The following is a 19,996-nucleotide window of genomic DNA, read 5'->3' as shown; positions in this document are numbered from 1 at the left end:
GAAGTATTAGCACAGTGGAGATAAAGCTAAAAAAAAAAAAAAAAATTATCCAAAGCAGGTGATAAGCCTTACGCGGGTGTGGGACAGGCACTGGGTAAGCAGAGCTCCTGGGAGCGCCAGACCAATGGACAAATATCTTAATGCTCTTCTTTCTTCTTTCCCAGAAAATGCATTGCATGCATATAAAATTAATATACATGCAAAATTAATGTTGATTCTAGTACCACTTAGAGTCTTACATTTTGCAATTCAGTTTGCAATTAAAAAGAAAGACAAGAAAAGATGAAAGAGGGAGAGAGAAGAGGGAAGGAGGGAGGGAAGAAAGACAAAGGAGAGAGGAAGGAAGAGAAGGAGGGAGGGAGGGAGGAAAAATGGAAAACAAAGAAGCAAATGGGGAATTAAGATTCAAGTTGTCTTCTAGTTTGAATCCCCCTCCTAGGAGACTTCAGCGTTGGCTTTGGTTCAATGCTGATTTTAAATTGCAAATTCCTATAAAGTGTATTTTGTAAAAATTTAAAATGTATAATAATGTTATTTTAGCTTGCAGAATTTTGGCAGGTTGTGTTATAGTAATAGGTTTAAAGAACTATAGATGGGGCATACTGAGAACTGGAATTAAGCCTTAGAAGATAAAAACCAAAATGGCAGCTCTGTGAACTGTGACTCTACTAAGCAGGTTTCCAAGACAACTGGGTGAGATAACCCTTGCTGGGAAGAATTGTTTAACTCTTAGCTACTTAGCACTTCTGGGAGGACTGCAAAATCTCTTACAGGATCAAATGCAGACACTGAATATGTAAAGAAAAAGTAAGAATCTAAGTACACATGTGGTAGAAATTATTATCAGACATTGCATAACTGCATGCTGCTGTCTGCAATGAAGTCAGAGTGAAATATCGGAAGCAGAGGCCTTCTGCTGTAGCCCCGGAACCTAGCACTGTGCCCGGCACACAGCAGCCCTGCCGCATGTATTTGGACAGCTGCATCACAGTGGAGGGAGACTCAAGGGGAGGATAGTTTTCCAGGCTCTGAGAACAGTCAGGATGGAGAAAATCTGCCTGCCAGGCTCCTGTTTCCTTCCATTAAACCCCTTCTTCTGAGACAGCCTGAGGCTCTGTATTGAATCAATAAACAGGTTTATAATGATTCTCCCAAGGGGCATCTGCATCTCAGAGAAGTTAGTGAATCTAAAAGAATTTCCAGCTAAAGAAAAAGATCTTTGGACAGAGACAGAGGCGTCTGTTCTAAAAGAGTCAGTCCTACTTCGGGTCGCCTGTCTTTGGAATTGGAATTGTTTAGTGATCTTCAGCCACACTGCCCATTTACCCAGCTCTGTACTTGACGTTTCCATTTAGAGTCTCAGAGATATCTTAACTCATCCTAAACATACCCCGCAAAACGCTCTCTTCCCGCCCTTCTCCATCTCAGGAAATGGCTCCATCACCCAAGCCAAACCCTGTGGTTCTGTGCAGTCTCCCTTTTCTCACTACTCACAGCCAGTCCATCAGCAAGTCCTGCCAGCTCTGCTTCCAGAAACCATCCCACATCCCTCTTCTCCCCGCTGCCACCACCCTGATCCCACCTGCCTACTACCCCTCCCCGGAATACTGCAGGAGCCTCTCTGTGTGTGTCCGCTTCTCCTCTGCCCCCCAGACTCGGCTTTCTGCACAGCATCTTCAGAGATCTTTTAAAAATGTAAATTGGATCGCATTATTCCCTTTCCCAGCTTAAAACCGTCCCAAGCTCATAACTATGTTTTTAAGATTCATTCATGTTGCTGCATATAATTATAGTTCACTTGTTTTCATTTCTATATAATATTCAATATGCCTGTATCATAATTAAGTTATCCATTCTACCACTGATGGAAATGTGAGTTGTTTCCAGTTTAGGGCTCTTGCAAACAAAGCTGCTACAAACCTTATAGATGTTTCCCAGTGTACGTTCATAAATGTACATTTCTGTAGGGTATAATTCCAAGATTGTAGTTGCTGGGTTGTAGGTCATGCAAAGACAACAGAATACATCAAAACCAGGTAGCATTAAGCTAGGACTATAAAATTAGATATTGAGGCTATAAAAAAGCCAGGAAAAGAATATCATAAAAAAGTGATGACCATGAGGAGGGAGGAAGAGGCTGTGATGGGGATGGGAATGTGGTAGGTGGCCGCTGAGGTGCCAATGTCCTATTTCTTAACCTATATGATACTTATTTTAAAACAACCTGTTAAAATGTTGGTTTACATTGTATGTACTCATCTGCAGGTTTGCTGTATTTCTTGATAAAAGGAGCCACCACATCTAAATAATACAGATAAACCTTCCAAATACAAAACTAAAATTAAAACTTTCCAAGGCACTTGGAATACAACTCAGGGCCTTTCCATAGTCAATAAATCCTGTGTGATGTGGCCCCTGGCTACCCCTTTTCTAGTCTTCCATTCTCCTCTCAATCAAATTTTTTTATTTCTTCCTAATACTCATCTCAACATATTAGTCATTAATTGAAGAGGGCAGCAAACTTTTTCTGAAAAGGGCCAGTGGTTACTATTTTCAAATTTTCAGGCCATGTGGTCTCCACCCAACTATTTGACTCTGCCTTTGTAACCCAAAAGCAGCCGGAGACAATGTCTAACCAAAGAAATGGGCATGGCTGGGTGACAGTAAAACTTGATTTACGAAAATAAGCAGTAGGCTGAATTTTGCCCAGGCTCTAGTTGGCCACCTTGTGATTAATTTTATTTTCTTTCCAACTAGACTGTTAGCTCTATGAGAGCCAAGCCGTCTTTAGCACTGTCATGGCACTTGGGAAATACACATATAGTTCCTCATTCATGGGGGAGTGAGTGTACCCACTGGCTTACCTCCACACACTTCCCTGTGTCTCTGTCCCTCCACAGGATTCCCTATAAATGGACACTCTCAACATCATAAACAGGGTACTTACCATTTATTGAGCCCTTATGTGCTGGGCATTAAACTAGGTACATTTCATGCATGATGTCATTTAACCCTTGTGGTGACCCTCTAGGTTAGAGCCATTGGTATTCGCATTTTATAGATGTGGAAAATCAGTTTCAGCAAGGTTAAGGAACTTGATCCAGATCACACAAGTCAAGGCAGGGGCTGATACTCAAATCTGTCTCTTTAACCTCTACTCTGACATCCATGGTGCCTGGTAATTCAGGTAAGGGCCCCACAACTATTGAATTATTCTAGGTTTTAAATGAGATCGTGTATTAAGTTTAGCCCAGAGATCTCAGGGAATGTTAGTTACAAGACACCTTATCTTGCTTAATTTTCTCGAAGTAGTTGAGAGCATCAGTGGTACTTTCATTACTCCTAATATACAGCCAGTCCTAATTCAAAGCCCTAATTTAAAGTTGTAATAGTCCTGATTTACATTAAGAATTCTGAGGCTCAAAGAGTTTAAGGTATTTGTTCAGGTTCACATAGCCAAGGAAACTGGAATTTGGTTTTTTCCACTTTCTACTCAATGAGATGTTGTAAGAGAACAGATAAGGAAATGCAAAAGAAAGGGAGATTTCTGAAGCCCTCAAGAGGGAAGTGTTTTACAGAACAGACGGAATGTGGACAAGCAGAGATTTGGGGTGGGTAGAAGGGTGGGGACTGGAAACCAGTGTTCTAAGTTCAGGAAAGTGTTTGGTCACAGCATCAGGGACAGGAAGCAGAGGACACCACAGAGGAGCTGGGCATGAAGCAGGGGAGCCAGGCACTGGCCTGGAAGAGGACCCCAGGACAGGGTGCTGGGAGGAGGGGGAACAGTTCTAGAAAACTCCAGGCACGCTGACATTTTAGAAGAGGAATGCTAGAGAATATGAAGAGGGCGTGGTGAACGGTGGAGGGAGAAACCCAGAAGAGTGGGTTCCCATGGGCACCATGGAAGGAACAGTCAGATGAGCACAGGCAGTTTGGGGATCCCTGGTGACCTCAACAGCTGCCACATCCATGACATCGCGGATATAAACACAGAATAGAGTAGCTCTAATGTAGTGTGAGTATATATATATTTTTTCTCCAAGAAGCCATGACAGAGGAGTAGCCTGCAGAATGAGTGGGGACAGGAATTGTTAGAATTCTGAGGTGGAGGGAATGAAACGCATTTATTCACCAAAAACCATAGGTGCTCTTTTCATTTGCCCAAAACAAGTTGTAATTTCGAATAGGATTTCTGCCTCAGTTCCGATTATTTCAGTCTCTGCCCATCTACCTGGAAGGTCTGACCTGCTTCATGCAGAAGTAGGGTCCTCATCTGGCCACCCCTACCCCTGCCCCACACTGGGATTCTTACTCCGAAAAGAAGAAAGTGGAGGGTGAGAGCGGGGAGCATCAGCACTGAGAATGGCCAGGGGGTCGGGGGGTAGTGAGCGGAGGAGGGCTTGGAACAGGAGGGGTTGGAGAAGCAGGGGCAGATGTTACAAACGCGAAGGGGTGGGCTGACCACCGGGCCCAGAAGCTCAGTGAGGATGAGAACGGTCAACAGGCCCGGCCTGGCTTGACCTTGTATGTCCACACTGATTAGGTAGAGACAGGGAACATAAAACAAACCAGTAACAGGTGTTTGTTGCTGTGCACAGTGTAAAGGAGTTTGGGTATAAGGGAAGGAAGAGGCCAAATCCTCACCCACAAAGGGCACATAACACTGGTACTGCTACACCTGGGGACAGCGAGGGTCTTCCTGCTTTGCACACATGGTCCTTATACACCTGCGTGATGTAGAGCCAAGACCAATGAGGTCTGGATGTGGGGTTGCATCTAGACATAGATATAGCTGAGAAAGAATGAACAGAAGGAACCAGCTGGCACAACATGGCCATCTTGAATTTAGCAACCTAATTTCTCTGTAGGTAAGAACTGTTTTAGTGCCTGATTTCACAGAGCTAGTGTGTGGCTAGGAATTTACTCATTGTCTAACCTTTAAAAGTGACATCGATTTTCAGATAACGAGAACAGTGTAAGTGACCTTGTACGCCTCTCTACCGGCCTCCTGTCTCTGGTCTTAAGTGTTGATTTGACTAAGTCAGTGTAACGTCTAATCTTAGATGACTGAGGGTAATTTCTGGATTAGGGTCAAGGAGTACTGATAAAAATAGGAAAAAATTATAGTGTCTGTCCCAACGTTGTCTTTTTCTACCTCTTCACGGGAAAGACGCAGAATTCTTTTCCCTTTCTGGGATGGGTTTGTTTATTAACCCAACCGAGAACACAGGGGACGTTTTTTTCGTTGCTGCATCTGGAAAGGTTCCAACACTGAGTCATGCGTGCTTCCTTTAGTGACTATATCTAGCCTGGATTAAGGAACAGTAAACTGCTATAGAGTTTTTAAAAAGAAGCACATCTAGCCACAAAGAACAGACTAACATTTAAGAGGAAAGAACCAAATTGACTTCGTACTCTTTAAAAAAAAAAGAATCAGCCGGAGCAGAAAGAGTGGTCTGTTTTGTGGGATAACAGCAACTGGTTTCTATCACTGCTTAAGAAATGTGCAAACTTTGCCATTTAAGCCCGTTTCCTTTTTGGCCACCTATGAAGCCAGCATCTTGGGAGCACCTGGAGTTAGAGGAAGGAGAGAAAGGACACAGCAGCTGGCCCTCCCACGAGAGGTACCCGAGTCCCTTAAAATGACACACGCTTCTTTGGTCTTCTCAAGACCACCTCGGTCACCCGTTACTCATCTAGTCATTTTCTCAGCTTACCCCATTGCCCTCCCATCTTTTGAGAAGGGAAGCAAGAAAATAGTATATTCCAGAACTTAGTTTATGTTTTGAAAGGACAACCAACTGGCTCCCGGAGATGCTGGAAAACAAAGGGTTAAAGTGAAGGCACCAGCACCTGCTCACTCCTGACTTCAGGGCAGGTGGAGGGCAGAGGGGGCAGGAGAGAGGCTCACTGCGTTCTTCACCTGGGGCTTACTCAGAGGTGATGGAGTCCCCGCTTCCCTCCAGTCCAACCCGGAAGTGCCCGTGCACACACAGGAGCCTCTTGGAGTAGGTGGCACAACTCCGTCGTCTGCATGTCACCTCCTTCCTTTTAGCAGTTTCTCAGAATATTCACAGGAGACCTTGCTTAATACAAGTTCTTGCTCCAAACTGCAAAGTGAAAGGTGAAATGCATGCAGATTTGGAATCTAGGTAGCTTTCCCATTATTTATTGTGTGACTCCAGGTTAGAGTGAGCTCAGTGTCCCAATACCCCCAATAGCTCTCCTCCTTCCTACTCCTGCTTTTTTGCTTTTCTGAGTGTGCAAATACCAGGAAATTGAGGGAAAAGACATGTGAGCAAATACAGTCATTTGGATTCTTGATGATGAGAATTTATTCTGTAAACATTAGGGGAGATATATATCTTATTATTAAGGTTTTGAATTGATAGAAAACTTTCTCTTCAAAATTACTTATTTTAAAAAGATCACCTGTATTTTTATGTTCCTTATCTGAACCTTCGAAAAATAAAATATGCTGAGTCTCCTTTGTCTCTAAAGGGGTTAATAATAGCATGGAGTTGCTGTGAAGATGAAAAAATATGATACACGTAAAGCATTTAGAACAGTGACCAGCATGTAATTGACTGGGTGCTCAGTAAATGCAGTCCCTCTTGATCAGGTGGATACCGCTCTGTGTCCTGCTTCCTGGTGTAGGGTTAGAATTAGGCCAGCAGAGCACGGGAGGAAGACGGAGAGCTTTGAGTTTAGGTCCCCAGTTTAAAAACAAAAACAAAAAAACAACGTGACTTGGCAAAGTCGTTGTATTGTTACCCACTGAGGGATGTATGTTTCTTGTTACTTGGATGGCAATGTTATTCTAGAATCCAATTTCACAGGCCCTGACATGTGACCCAGCCAGCCCATTTCCTACAACTCAGTTGCCTGTGACTTTCGTAAAGCTGGCTGCTCGCTGTTCTCCAGCTTTCCTGCTCTTTCCCTTGGGATGCATCCTCTGGCCGGGAATGGCCAACTGCCTGTTTCTACTCTTCTCTCCCCGTCTTTACTCACACACCCTCCACTCAGCATCTACCAGATCTCCGCGGTCCAACAGTGCCGCCCTTGTCCTTTGGGCTCTGGTACTGCTTTGTAACTTCCGTTGCACACCCTCTGCCCCCGTGGTGTGATAGGGAAGAGGGTGGGTTCTGCATCCTAACTGCGTGGGTTCTAATCTAGACTCTACCGCTAACTAGCTGTGTGAGTTTTGACAAGTAACGGAACCTCTCTGAATCTGTTTTTCTCATCTATAACCTGGAAATAATAGTACCTGTTCCTAGGATTGAGGATTCAGTGAGCTGTGCATATGAAATGCTCAGTTAGCACAATGCCTTGCACATTCAAAGCACGAAATAAATCCCAGCCAGCAGGAGGAGGACAGCATTTGTGCTATTGTTTGTGTCTTGGTCTTAACTTCTCTACTAGAGACTAAATGCCTCAAAGGCAGTAGTTGGCTTGACTCCTAAGGTAGGTTGTAGCCCAGGGCTGTACCGTCTCACCACTCCAAGTGTGGTTTGACGTCACCTGGGGGCTTGTCATACGCGCAGAATTTCAGGACCGGTGGAATCAGCATCAGCATTTTAGCAAGGTCCCCAGGTGATAAAATACAGACCTTGAAATTTGAGAAATACTGTGCTCGTTCAGGAACTCAGTTGCTGAAGCTGATACTTTGGTTATGTTCACAGTTGCCACTAGGAAAACGGACACTGAATTGTTGAGAATCAATACTGCCATTAGGTCACTGTCATTTATTTGTAAGGAGCCTTTAGACCCAGTGGTTCTCAAAATGCGGTCCCTGGACCAGCAGCATCAGATTCACCTGGGAATTTGCATTGTTAGAAATGCAAGTTTTCAGGTGATTCTAATGCATCCTATAGGTTGGGAATCACACTTTAGAACACTGGGAAGCTACCAGAAGTACCACATCAATAATGCACATCTTCCTCTTCCTGCCTCTTATTCCATCTCTTCTCTTCCATCTCTTAAAGAGGCAAGTAAGGTTGAACACCATATTATTTTCTCACCGTGTTTTCTGGATACTTGCTGGTACACATACACAACTTATTATCTACCTGGCAGACTGATGTATGTCAAAATACCTTTTCTGGTGTATGGGACACACAGCCTGTATGACTTACCTGCAGTCCATGTGTTTTGTTTTGTTAATTTTATTCATTTTTTGAATAGGTGATAGATGCACATGGTATAAAATTCCCAAGGTACAAGTGTTTACGGTGAAAAGTAAGTCTCCCTCTCTCTTGCTCCAATATAGTTCCCTTCCCCATAATCACTGACCTTTCAGTGCACATATGTATTGAGCACCTACTATGTGCCAGACATTGTTCTGGGCACTGGATATGGAACAAAACAGACAAAAGCTTGCCTTTGGGGAGCTGACTTGTAGTATTTGTTCAATAGCAGAGAGTATTGCAGTAGCTACAAGTAGGGCTCTGTAGTCAAACCAGCTGATTTTGAATCCAGTTTTCCCCATGTTCTAAGTGACCTTGACCTATTTTTTTCCATCACTGTGAACTGGGTTCTCTTTATCTTGAAACAAACAATTCTATAAGGTTGCTGTGAGAATTAATGAAATAATACTTTAAAAGCACCAAACAGTGCCCAGAACATAGTAAATGCTCAATAAATATTGGTGTTGATGATAATGATGTGATCTTAGTCTGCTCTTCTGTAATGTAGATGAGACACGGCTGAAGGATTTCTTTTCCCAAAGGTTTTCATTTCTGCTCTTTGCCACATGATGATCAAAAAAAAAAAATCACCTTTTTTTTTTTCAAATAAGCACAGTAAATTTGTCTTCTAAATTCTGATCATTAACTGCTTGTCTGCAAGACTATTTGCTGAGTTCTATTAAGTAATCAACTCCTACTCATTAGACTATAGAGAGTATGTTCCTCTTTATTCTTTTTAATCTAGGTTTTTTTAAAATCCCATGTCATTTGGCGGTTTTCTACTATCAATTTATTTAGAGCTGTTTTGTACTATTATTTTCAACTTTATAATTTTACAAAGTGCATACCTAGAGGGAATTCTGCATTTCACATCAAAGGAATTAAGCACTTCAGACCAAAGTTCTGACAATATAATTTGGTATAGTTACCTTAAGGAACACTGTTTATTATTCTAGTCTCCAGCTAGTTGGGAAAACAACTTTCAACCCCTTGAAAAGAAACAAAAGTATTCCTTAGAGATGATCTTAAGATGGAAAAGATTAGAAGAAAATTATATGCAAAAAAAAAAAAAAAAGAAGAAGAAGAAAGAAAAAAGAGAGGGAAGAAACTCTTGGGGCATGAAAATATTTTTCAATATTAAGCCAAGACCTGTTTCATTTTTGCAGCATTAAAAAATTATTAGTGGGCATAGTGAAAGATTGCAAGGAATCTGGGTTAGGTGTATTCCCCCATGTACTGACACTGGACCTCACGGAGTCTAAGAGGGAATGAGACACCTATTTGACCAACCACAGTCCTGATGATCATTTAATGTATTCCCTTTCTGTCTTTCACTACTTTGTCCCTCATTCTATTTTGTATTATTTCCTGGTAGACAAAGTGTACAGATCTTTGAAAGGTGGATTGTAGTCCAGGAAACCTCTCTTAATCTAGTCATGATAGGAGGGTTAGGACTAGGAAGAGGGGCTAGCTGGGAAGTTGAAGTGAAATGCCTTTTATTTGGTGAATGGTGGGATTCACCATTGGTGGATTGGTGTGTTTTGTGTTCCTCTTTAAACATTTTCCAGCCTCTGGTATTTTATTGTCAGAAATGGATTCTCAGTAAGAACCTCAGTGCTCATAATTTTGAGAGGCATAAAGTCCACCCCAAATAGTGAGGCCTCCTCTAGCGGCATTTGCCGGGGTGCTTCTCCCGGACTTCACACTAATCAGCCATATAATGCAGTGCGGAGCTAACTCTGATTGATTATGGATGCATTAACCAACCAGCGAGTGACCGCTCTGCCTTACCTTTGGAGCTTGTCATTTCTCATTCCCCTCTGTTCCCTGTACTTACTACAAGGTCACAATCCTCCTCTAAACTCAGTGGTTTAATTTATCATCATCATCTCCCATGGTGGTACAAGTTAACGGGGCTGAGCTGGGTTCTTGAGCTCTTTCAGAAGACAGCAGTCAGAGATTAGCTGAGGCAGGAGTAACACGGCGGGATGTTCATTGTGGCGCCATCATTCAAGGGTCTGTCACCTCAGCTGGGGTGGCTGGGACAGCTGAGAGCTGACTGGCATCTCTCTCTGTGCTGCCTCTCCATACGGCTAGCTTGCCTTGCTTTACACCTTTACACAAGGGACCTCGTGGTAGTCAGGTTTCTTGCATTGGGATTGACTTCCCCTGAACAAGTGTTCTAAAGAGACTCAGGCCAAAAATGCAAGGCGTCTTTGAACTCAAAGTCATGTAAAATCACTTCCCCTGCATTTTATTGTTCAAAAATTGAGCCAGCCCAGACTTAAATAAGGGCAGTCCACAAGGCATGGATACAGGGAGACTTGGCTTATTGGATGGGGTGGAGAGGGCATCTTCAACACCAGCTACCACACCCTCTTTGCCAGAAAATAGTCACCTTTATCTTTAACACAACGGTTACTCCCCTGCACCAAACATTTCTAAGAAACATAAACCCACACAAGTACTTAGTAAGTGAAAATGTGTTTTTTGGTAATATATATTTTTTAACTAAATGTATTTGAAATTGTATGAGTGTTGTCCATTCATAGAATTATTTTTGTTGGCTTATCCACCTTTGTACCTGTTGGTCAGAAGCCACTACTAATCAAAATATTTTCGGATTATAGAATGTGCAGTTAATAAGACACTCAATACAGGTCATCTAATACCTTTCTAATGTTTGGTATAGTGGTATGTTGTACTTACTGTACAATAATTATAGAATATTTTGTTTATTGCAATGAGAGTGAGCTAGTTGCATTCATTCATTTAGTCAGTCAACAAATATTTGTTGCATGCCTGTGATGAACCAGACCCTGTGTTAGGCATTGGAGAGTAGAGACGTGAGCTGCTGTGGGGAATTTTGCCTTCATCACTATCAATAGAAGCATTTTAAATACTGTCTACATGATTCATGCATTCGGATGTTTGCACACTAAAGAAAGCTGTGTTCCTGAATAACACTAACAGTGCTGATTAGACCCTTTCTTTGTGCATTATATCATTTCATTCCCCCAGGAGATCTTAGGATAGAGGCAGAGTTGTTACCCCAGTTTAGTAGAGGCTGAAACTGTGATTCAGAGTAAACTGTATTCCGAAGGTCACCTCATCAGTAAGTGATGAAGCTTAAATTTGCATCCAGGGCACCTACTATGCAAAACTGCATTAAAATAACAGCATTGCCTTTTTTTCTGAATTCCATGCCTTTTAAGAAATGTTTCCACCATTCTAAAATGATAAATGCATAATTATGTGATGACTATGACTTAATAGTGGTAGGACTATTTTAATTAATCTTGGCCAAATGAATTGACAGCTCCCACCTCCTTCTTAACTCTGGGCTTCTTTTGGTTTTGTAGTGACCATTTCTGAAGCCTAAGAAGGATGTATAGAAAAAGAATAGAAACGTAATTTTACTGTATACCATCATCCAGCTTGACTTGCCAAGAGAGTACAAAGTTGTGGCATGTGAGTGGGGAAAAAAGTGAAACCACTAACCTCTTTACCAAAAGCAATCAGCGATTCCAAAAATTTTTTATCAAGCACTTACAATATGGCAGGCCCAGGAAAATTTTGGGTTCCTGGTTTGGGTTCTCAGTGTCCAGTGGGAGGGACAAGCAGATGTTTTTGCTGGCGATACACTTTGGTAAGGGAAGCCCTTGTTGGGGACACCTAACTTAGGATGGTGAGTAGAGGGTTGGGAGAGTTCTAGAGAGAGTCAAAGATTGGAGAAGTTCCTCAGGTAAAGAAGAGGAGTAAAGGTCCCATTAGGGAGTACAGTGTATGCAGTGGTTCAAAGTCTAAAGATTTTCAGGAATTCTAGGGACTGAAAGAATTGGGGATAACGGAAGGGCAGGATCAGTGTGGAGGAGGGCCAGAGAGAGGCATGTGGAAAACAGATTAACTTTCAGAGATTTTCTCCATTTTAACCACAACTTCCCCTTCTGTTCTTCACAGAGTTGGAAGTGATTCTTTTTCTTATGTTTGTATTATTTTTGGAATATTTTTCCGTATGTACCAGGCATTATAAGTGGCTTCCCTTCTATTTGTGTATTTACAACGTTGCTTACAGCTAGGCCGATCAAATTAAAGCAGCAGGTGTCACATCGTCTTAATGCTGGATAAGTCATTCTTTACGCATTTATCTGGGAACCGCAAATCCGTTCCCCACCTCATCAGTTCTACAGACCCACATTTCTGTATATGTAGGTAACAATCCAAGAGATAGAGGCCACATCATGAAAAAGAACGGCAAAGCACTTACTTTCTCAAGGTCATCTCAAACCCCTTTGCACTTTCTAGCCCAATTCTCCAGCTCTCCTGAGAAAAAGCCACTGAAATTGCCTCTCCAGTGTACCCAGATGGAGGATGCTGGAGTCCCGCTAGGTTCTTCGTCCGCTGCCAACAGAAACAGGGTGGAGCAACCGAGAAGGGAGGCCAGGAGCCCCGGGAGAGGGAGGGGTGTAAGGGCGCAGGGACGGAGCGGAAGCCCCTCGCTGCCTCCGCCCCTCGCAGCAGAGACCTCCCCGGCCAACCCCAGCCCCCTCCGCTTCGCCCCGTCTGCGCAGACCTCCCCAGGAGGGAGGGCCAGTTAGTTCCTTTGATAAGAATACGTACCAAAAAAAAAAAAAAAAAAAAGCAGAACACCCACTCCCTTTCACCAGAGTGTCTCTCCCCCTACTCCTTTCCTCAAACTCTGCATAAAAAGCCCCAGTGATGAGTGCGTTCTCAAGCACTTCTTGGATTGCTGTGGGAATCACTGCTGCCTCCCTCTGCCCGCAGTTTCACAACCTCAACTCAAGGGCAGGCCCTCCCTCCCTCTCTTTTTTCCCCCCTCCTTCCACCTGACAGGGACCATAAATAACCCAGGCTCCTGGTGTTCCCAGCTGAGAACAAAGTTAAAGTTTGCCTGGAGCTGCCTGCCACTCCCTGCCCAGGCCAATTCTTTGTTTTCTCCCTCTGTTTTCCCTCTACCTGGGTTGGCCGTTTCTTCTTTCGTGTGTCGGAGAAGAGTCGCCCCCCAATTACATGCAGTAGCTCGCTGGCCCTCCCTAGGCTTAAGGCTGTCTCGGTTACCCGGGTAGGCACCGGGCATTGGTATCAAATTACCGAAAGTCTACACTGGAGCAGTCCTCATATTTACATACAAATAACTCCAGGGCTTGCATTTATGTCACCATTCGGTCCTGCTAGAGGCTTGCCAGAGGAGCTTTTAATCCAATCAGAAGGAGCTTTAAAAGGATGTCTGCGGAGTGATCAAAAAGGATCTTAATCTCAATTAAATGTAGCCAGATTTTGTTCTTTTTTTTTTCTTCTTCATCTGAACTATTGAAAATCACTGAACACTGATGAGTAGGAAAAGATGTGTAATTCCTCAGTTGCCTACAAGGAGACGGAGATGCTGAGAGGAACTCAGAGGTGGTGGTGAAGACGGTGGATCCAACCCAGGGATTGGTTTGTTTGGGCTGATTTGGAGCTAGATTCTAAATCACTGCTTAAGGAATTCCTGGAAACATCAGTGAAACACTTGATCAGCCCAGCCTGGTGGAAATGGCTTTACCACAGAGTAAGCTCTTTCTTTAAGTCCTACTTGGTGTGTGCTGTTTTTGTTTCATAGGTAGTGAATGTGCAAATAGCCCAGCTGTACAGAGTTACTTAAAATAATCCCTTGGTACCGGGTGGCAGTAGAAAGTTGATCTGTTTAGTTTTTACATTTGCAAAAACGGTAGTTGATAGTGTATTTTTAGACTTGATTGGTAGTTTAAAAGCTGAGCTCTTGTGGTTTGCTGAGTTTGAAATGAGTGGAAATTATAAATGGTACTGAATGGAGGATTGGAAAATGTAGCTGGAGTGGGTGAAATCACTTACCTTGGAGAAAACATAACATACATGCCTTTGAATGTTGCTCGGCCAGCCAAGCTGGTGTCCGGAAAGAGGACATAAGTCATGAAAAGGAGATAGGGTTTGCCTGTTTGCGAAAGGAACTTTTCCACAGCCAGTGCTACGTTTTGAGAAGGATGGGAAACGTCCCAGAGGGCAAAAGGCATTTGGAAAACCTGCCCTGTCACTCCTGGAATGTGGTTTTTCCGCGTGAGGTCATGTTATGCATGTGTAGCTAGTAAAAGTATTTTACGCAATTAACTCTTTGTATAGACGGTTAAGGAACAATTTGTATAGTCCTTCTTTCAACCTGCTGACACCCCAGCTTGATCTCCAGGGAAGGCAGAGCTGCTTTCCCAGCAGGGTTCAAGCTATATGGGCAACTGGACTGAGTTGTTAATGTGATAGATTTCGAAACAGTGTGAAATTAATGTGTTTCAAGGTTTCCCGGATGAGCAGTTACAGTTCAGATTAAATAACTTGCTACTTACTTTCTTACATAAAAAGCCAATTGAAATCCTGGGTGTGAGAAGACCATTTTAAAGAAAGTTCGCTCCCTTCCCATATATAATTTCCAGAACGGTAAGGAAGAGGTGCCTCTTATTTTGCAACCCAGGTCCATTCAAACAAGCTGCCCTCATCATGGTCAGGTCAGGAGAACGTGAGCGGACATAACAGATCTACCTTTTTGGTAGGCTGGGGTTTGAGGTAGGGGTGAAGGTGTTGGGGGAAATTTTTTTAAATTGATGCTTAATGCCAAGGGCTCTTTCTGCTACTTAAATTCGCTCTTGAAATTATGAACTAACCTCTGTCTATACTTTTTCCTTCTAAATGGCAGTTACAAATATTATCCAGGGGCTGGGGGAAGTGAATATGTGAAAATGGGTGACTTGCTAATGACCAGAGGAGCAGTTTTCTTCACCATGGACACGTCTTCAAAAGGGAAGCTTCTGACGTCGGCTTGCTTTGTATATCCGCAGGTGAAGATGCGATGACAGGGGACACTGACAAGTATCTTGGGCCACAGGACCTTAAGGAACTGGGCGATGATTCTCTGCCCGCAGAGGGCTACGTGGGCTTCAGTCTGGGGGCCCGTTCTGCCAGGTATTTTATTGTTGCTCTTTTTCCATAGTTAATTTTAAACAACCATGATTTGTCATAAACCGAAATCATTTTCATTTTTCCCATTACCCCCAAATGTGCTCTTTGGATGAGGCTGTGAATTTGATGAAATGTTCTCCGCTCCAGTATACACACGCTGCTGTTTTCTTTTGTGGTTTTCAGTCCTTAGTTTTATGTGATTGAACATGTTAATTGTTTGTTCTTTTTTTCCCCACCTTTAAGTCGTGCTTCAAGCATAATAGCAAAAGAGCTCACTGAGCAAACTGGGAGAACCAATCTCAGCCACATGTTTCAAAATTAAATTTTGTTCTATAGTGAAAGAAAAATCCTATTTTCCAATAAGTAAGAAACTTTGGTGTTTGCCCACTCTTCTCTCTTCGTTGCTGAGAGAACAGTTTATGATGAAGACTTAAACGAGAGCATTCTTGGGGAAAAATTACATACTGTTTACTGGAATTGTCTACCAACTGTTGGAGTAGCTCTTCGAAAACTATGCCATTAGTTTGTTTACAAGGGACAAGTTAAGAGTGAAACTGTGACTTAACCAAAAGTCACAGGCAGGAACGGTGGCACATTTAACACTTAAAACTGAAGCATCAAACTTGTATGTGGAAAACCTTGGTTTCAGCCTGACATTGGTTGAAAGAAAAGGATTGGACATTTGGACATTTCTTTTCCCTGGTTGGATTAACAGCATGTTTGCTGACAGTCAGGTTATTTTAAAGCTAATAATTAAACCTTCTAAGCCAGAGCCCTGGGGACATTTTCCTATAGTTTAAGGACCTGTTGTAAAAAGTTTCACTGTCCGATAGTAAATGGCACTTCCCACAAAGTAAACCTGGGAGTTTTTTCTCAGTGTTGATGTGGCCAGTGTAGATGCTGAATTGATTTTAATTTGAGTTCGTCTTTTTTTTTTTTTTAAATAGAATTTGGAACCTCATGTAACTTAGGAGAATTTTTGCTTTATAAATATATTTATAAAAGGCCTTGAAATCTTACTGTAGCAAGTATCACTAATAAGTCAGGAAAAATAACTTTTTAAAATATACAGTCATATTCAAGGTAATCACAGATAGCGACAAGTTAGAACTGAAAATATGCAGAATCTTAGAGGATCCCAAGGGAAAATCCTGTTTAGAAATTTACTAGCTTTTGTAGTCCAATGACTAGCTGATTGTCTTCTTCGAATAATGTATCCATTTTATGACTCAGTCATTTGTAATAGGAAATCGTAGCAGCTGACCTCCAGGGAGAGATGAAACCCGAATATTGTCTAATTTTTTCTCAAGATAGTCCTGAGGCTTTTACACTTCTGGTTTGGATTGCATCATTATTATTTGTTGCTATTATATGTAACTCATTTTCTTACATTGGCAACTGATGTTATGCTCAGAGGCAAATATAAAAAAAAAAATCTATAAAGCCGATATGTTTTTTAAAGTATTGTTAGACTATTACCAAGTATAAGATTCTGAGTGTAACATTTAAAAAGGAATGCATTAAATGTGTGACTCATTCAACCATAACATTTTTTTCTTTTTTCCCTGTCTGATTTTTTTGCTTTCTCCTTCTCCTGTTTTTTTCTAAAAATACTTAAAAATAGCCCCAAGATCAGGTAAGAAGATACAGCACTTTGACAGTGTTTCTCTTCCCTCCCCGACTCATTTCTTCATCTTTATTTTCTTCAGCATTGTGCTGTGATGTGCTGTGATGTGCTTTGCCTTTTTTGTTTCCCTGCTGAGCTTTAGAAAAATCAGCTTTGTGACTTGAGAAAATTAGCAAGTAACTAAATGTATGATAAGTAATGTTCCTTTGGCAAAATTGACTGTATACTGAAGGTATTGATTTCCCGTAACAGAGTGGTATAGTGCATGGAGTAAATGGAGAGATTTCACTGGGTTTAAAGGAAGAGTCTTGATTTGAAGGTCTGTTTGTTTGCTGGGTGCTGTTTTATATGAGTTGTGCTAGGTACATTAGTATAACTTTAGAATTCTGAGGCATGTGTTTTTTTCTAACTCTTTCTCTGTTTAACACTTAGGAGATGCTGATGGCTACAAATAATATTGTTGACCTTAGTTAAAAACGATTCCAGGCTATCTAGACCCCTAGCCAGATAATCTCTTATTTTAGTAGCTGAAGGTACTTTGGTGTATTAAGAATTCAGAGTGAACCTTAATGCATTTAACGGGCTCCACCTGCCTCATGTAAATTGATGGGGAGTAGGAATTATGTTAAAATGACATTATGTATTTTTTCTTGTGATGAGAACTCTTAGGGTTTTAACAACGTTCATATGTCACATAGAGCAATGTTAATGATACTGATCACGTTGTATGACTCTCATTTATCTTACCAAGATTTAGTAGATTTTCTTGAATACAAATTTCTTCACTTACAAAAATTTAAAAAATAACAAAATAAAATGACATTATGTAAAATGTAGACATCTTTAGACTTTTCCATTGGTGGCTCCCAATTCTAGGCTCTGTTCTTTAGTTGGCACTCATACATGAGTTAAAAGATTGTTTAAAAAATAAATACCAACAAATCTTAGATATCTTTAAAAACTAGTGTTAAAATGAATATGTAATATTTTTTTAAAAACTTGTGTTTACTCACATATACAGTACAACCGTTCTCATGCACATACCACCAATATGAACATGTGCCGTGGGAACCATAATTTAAATAAATGAATATCCGATGCAGAGTGTGGAGCGTTTCCCATGCCTCTCAAATCACATCACTGGAGCAAAATGGAGCCTTGCTGTAAGTACGTAGAAGTTGCACTATCTAATGGTGTAGCTCCAGCCACATAAGATTACTTAAATTAAGATGAGTTAAATAAAACTGAATTCAATTCTTCAGTCACACTAGCGACTCTTCAGGTGCCCAGGATACTGGAGGGTGCAGATGTAGTACATGCCCCTCATTTGATTGGATACAAAAGCTCTGTTGGATGGCGCTGAGTTAGAGAGGAGACAGAGAATTCCTGCTTTTGAGAGGCTTATCTTGTATCTGAGAGAAGATCGCGGGCTAGAAATAAGAGTAACAGCAACAAAAGTTTGCAGCGGAAATAGGGGAAAAAAGGAAAGAGCTGTGGGTCACATGACTGGGTACTGGAGGCCCGACTGGGCCACAGCCCAGAGTCACACACTTACTAGGTAAGCTCCATGGAGGGATATGACTGACTTTGGGTTGTTTTTGGGGGTTTTTTTTGCCTCTGTATCCAGTTTCTAATACTGTGTCCTGCTTATAATAGTCACTGAGTAAATATTTGCTGAATACACTCAATAATGCCTCTGTAGAATGATGGTTATTTGGGGGTCAGAGATCCCCCCGAGATCCTGGAGAGAACTATGGCTCCAATCCCAGCAGGGTGTACCTACGCTTAGAATGATGCCTGCCATTCAGGGGCCTCTGTATCTTGGCATAAAAATGCCCACTTTGGGACACTCTTTAGCATATCCCAAATATATCCATACATGCCTTTAGTATAAGCAGTGGGGAAATGAATCATTTTGTGCAAGCACAGAATCATTCCTTATTTACCTCTTCTTTGCTCTTTTCCGTGTCAAGTACACAGAAAGCAAGGCCAAGGGCCAAAGTCTGACTGCTTCTGCTGGTAAAGATTCACACAGCCACGTTTAGATTCAGACGGCTCATTACTTCATAGGCAGCGCCAGCTTCCCGCAGTCTTTGTCCTCCACACCAGAAAGGATGCCACCGAAACAGGCAGAGCTGTTTGTATCCCACAGGAGTCATGGGCTGCCCACTGCTGCGGAGCCAGTGCCAGACCACAGCTAAGAGGTCTTGTACTCTGCACTCTCTTCCAAGGAGAGTGCAGCAGGGAGCCTCAGACCCCTCTCAAAATGGGAGGCAATGAAAAGCTACTTCCCGACAGCCCACCATGACAGGTGAGGTAGGGCAGCGAGTGGGAGGCGGCCTCCAAGCAGCTCCACACGCCTCCATCCCCTGTGTTCCTGAAGGTTCACAAGGGCTTCTGCCAAGGCTCGGGTGAATCTGAGTCTGCCTGCGTGTCCTTTGTGGACGTGTGCAGGGTCACCAGGGTCCCATACCCTGCTGGTCTCTCTCTCTCTTTTTTAAATTGAGATGTAATTGACATGTAACATTATATTAGTTTCAGGTATATACCGTAATGATTTGATATGTGTTTATATTGCAATGTGATCACCACAGTAAGACTAGTTAACATGCATCACCACACGGAGTTACATGTTTTCTTTTCTTATCGATGAGGACTTCTAAGATCTGTTCTCTTAGCCACTTTCAAATATGCAAAATAATATTATAAACTATAGGCACCATGCTGTACGGTGCATCCCCAAGACATAATTATCTTATAAGTGCAACTTTGTGCCTTTTGACCCCCTTCACTCATTTCACCCATCCCCCAAATTTTACTGGTGTTTAGAGGTGAGGGTGGTGAGTGGCACTTCAGGAGGTCAGGGGGCCTACACTCTGGGAAGTTCAAAGGCTGTGTAGAGGATTTGAGAGGGGCTAGAAAGGAGAACAGTAGAAGGAGCCAAGAAATAGAGGATAGTAAGGGAAGACAAAATAACTATACATGGAATTTGAGTTTTTCAAGGACAGAAAGATGGCGAAGGAGATCTTGTCAGGTGTATTCATAATGCTATGTCCTTCTTCATGTCTTTCATGAGTAGCAACTATAAACCAGAGCTCTCAATAGGTTAAACCCATATCTAGTAAGCAAAGACTTATTAACATACACATTTACAGCAGACATAATCCCACTCAATAGTTTAAACTAGACAAATATGGAC

At 42.1% G+C, this 19,996-nt stretch overlaps 1 protein-coding gene across 6 annotated transcripts in view; it reads left to right on the top strand.

Moving 5' to 3' along the window:
• The window catches only part of ANK3 (ankyrin 3), a 304,223-nt gene that overhangs the window by 191,037 nt on the left and 93,190 nt on the right, over positions 1-19,996 (top strand). For 2 of the 6 annotated variants that reach the window (XM_032491465.1, XM_032491464.1), the window contains exons 24-26: positions 8,185-8,238; positions 15,050-15,173; positions 16,795-16,806. In XM_032491465.1, the coding sequence (XP_032347356.1) occupies positions 8,185-8,238; positions 15,050-15,173; positions 16,795-16,806 (190 nt within the window). Of the gene's footprint in view, positions 1-8,184; positions 8,239-13,062; positions 13,756-15,049; positions 15,174-16,794; positions 16,807-19,996 lie in introns of those variants that run through there. The other 4 variants (XM_014557311.2, XM_014557325.2, XM_014557324.2 and 1 more) reach the window with 3 other exon arrangements.

The sequence above is a fragment of the Camelus ferus genome, chromosome 11 (assembly GCF_009834535.1).
Source record: "Camelus ferus isolate YT-003-E chromosome 11, BCGSAC_Cfer_1.0, whole genome shotgun sequence".
In the NCBI taxonomy this organism is placed as follows: Eukaryota; Metazoa; Chordata; class Mammalia; order Artiodactyla; family Camelidae; genus Camelus; species Camelus ferus.
This window is presented reverse-complemented; position numbering and strand designations above follow the sequence as displayed.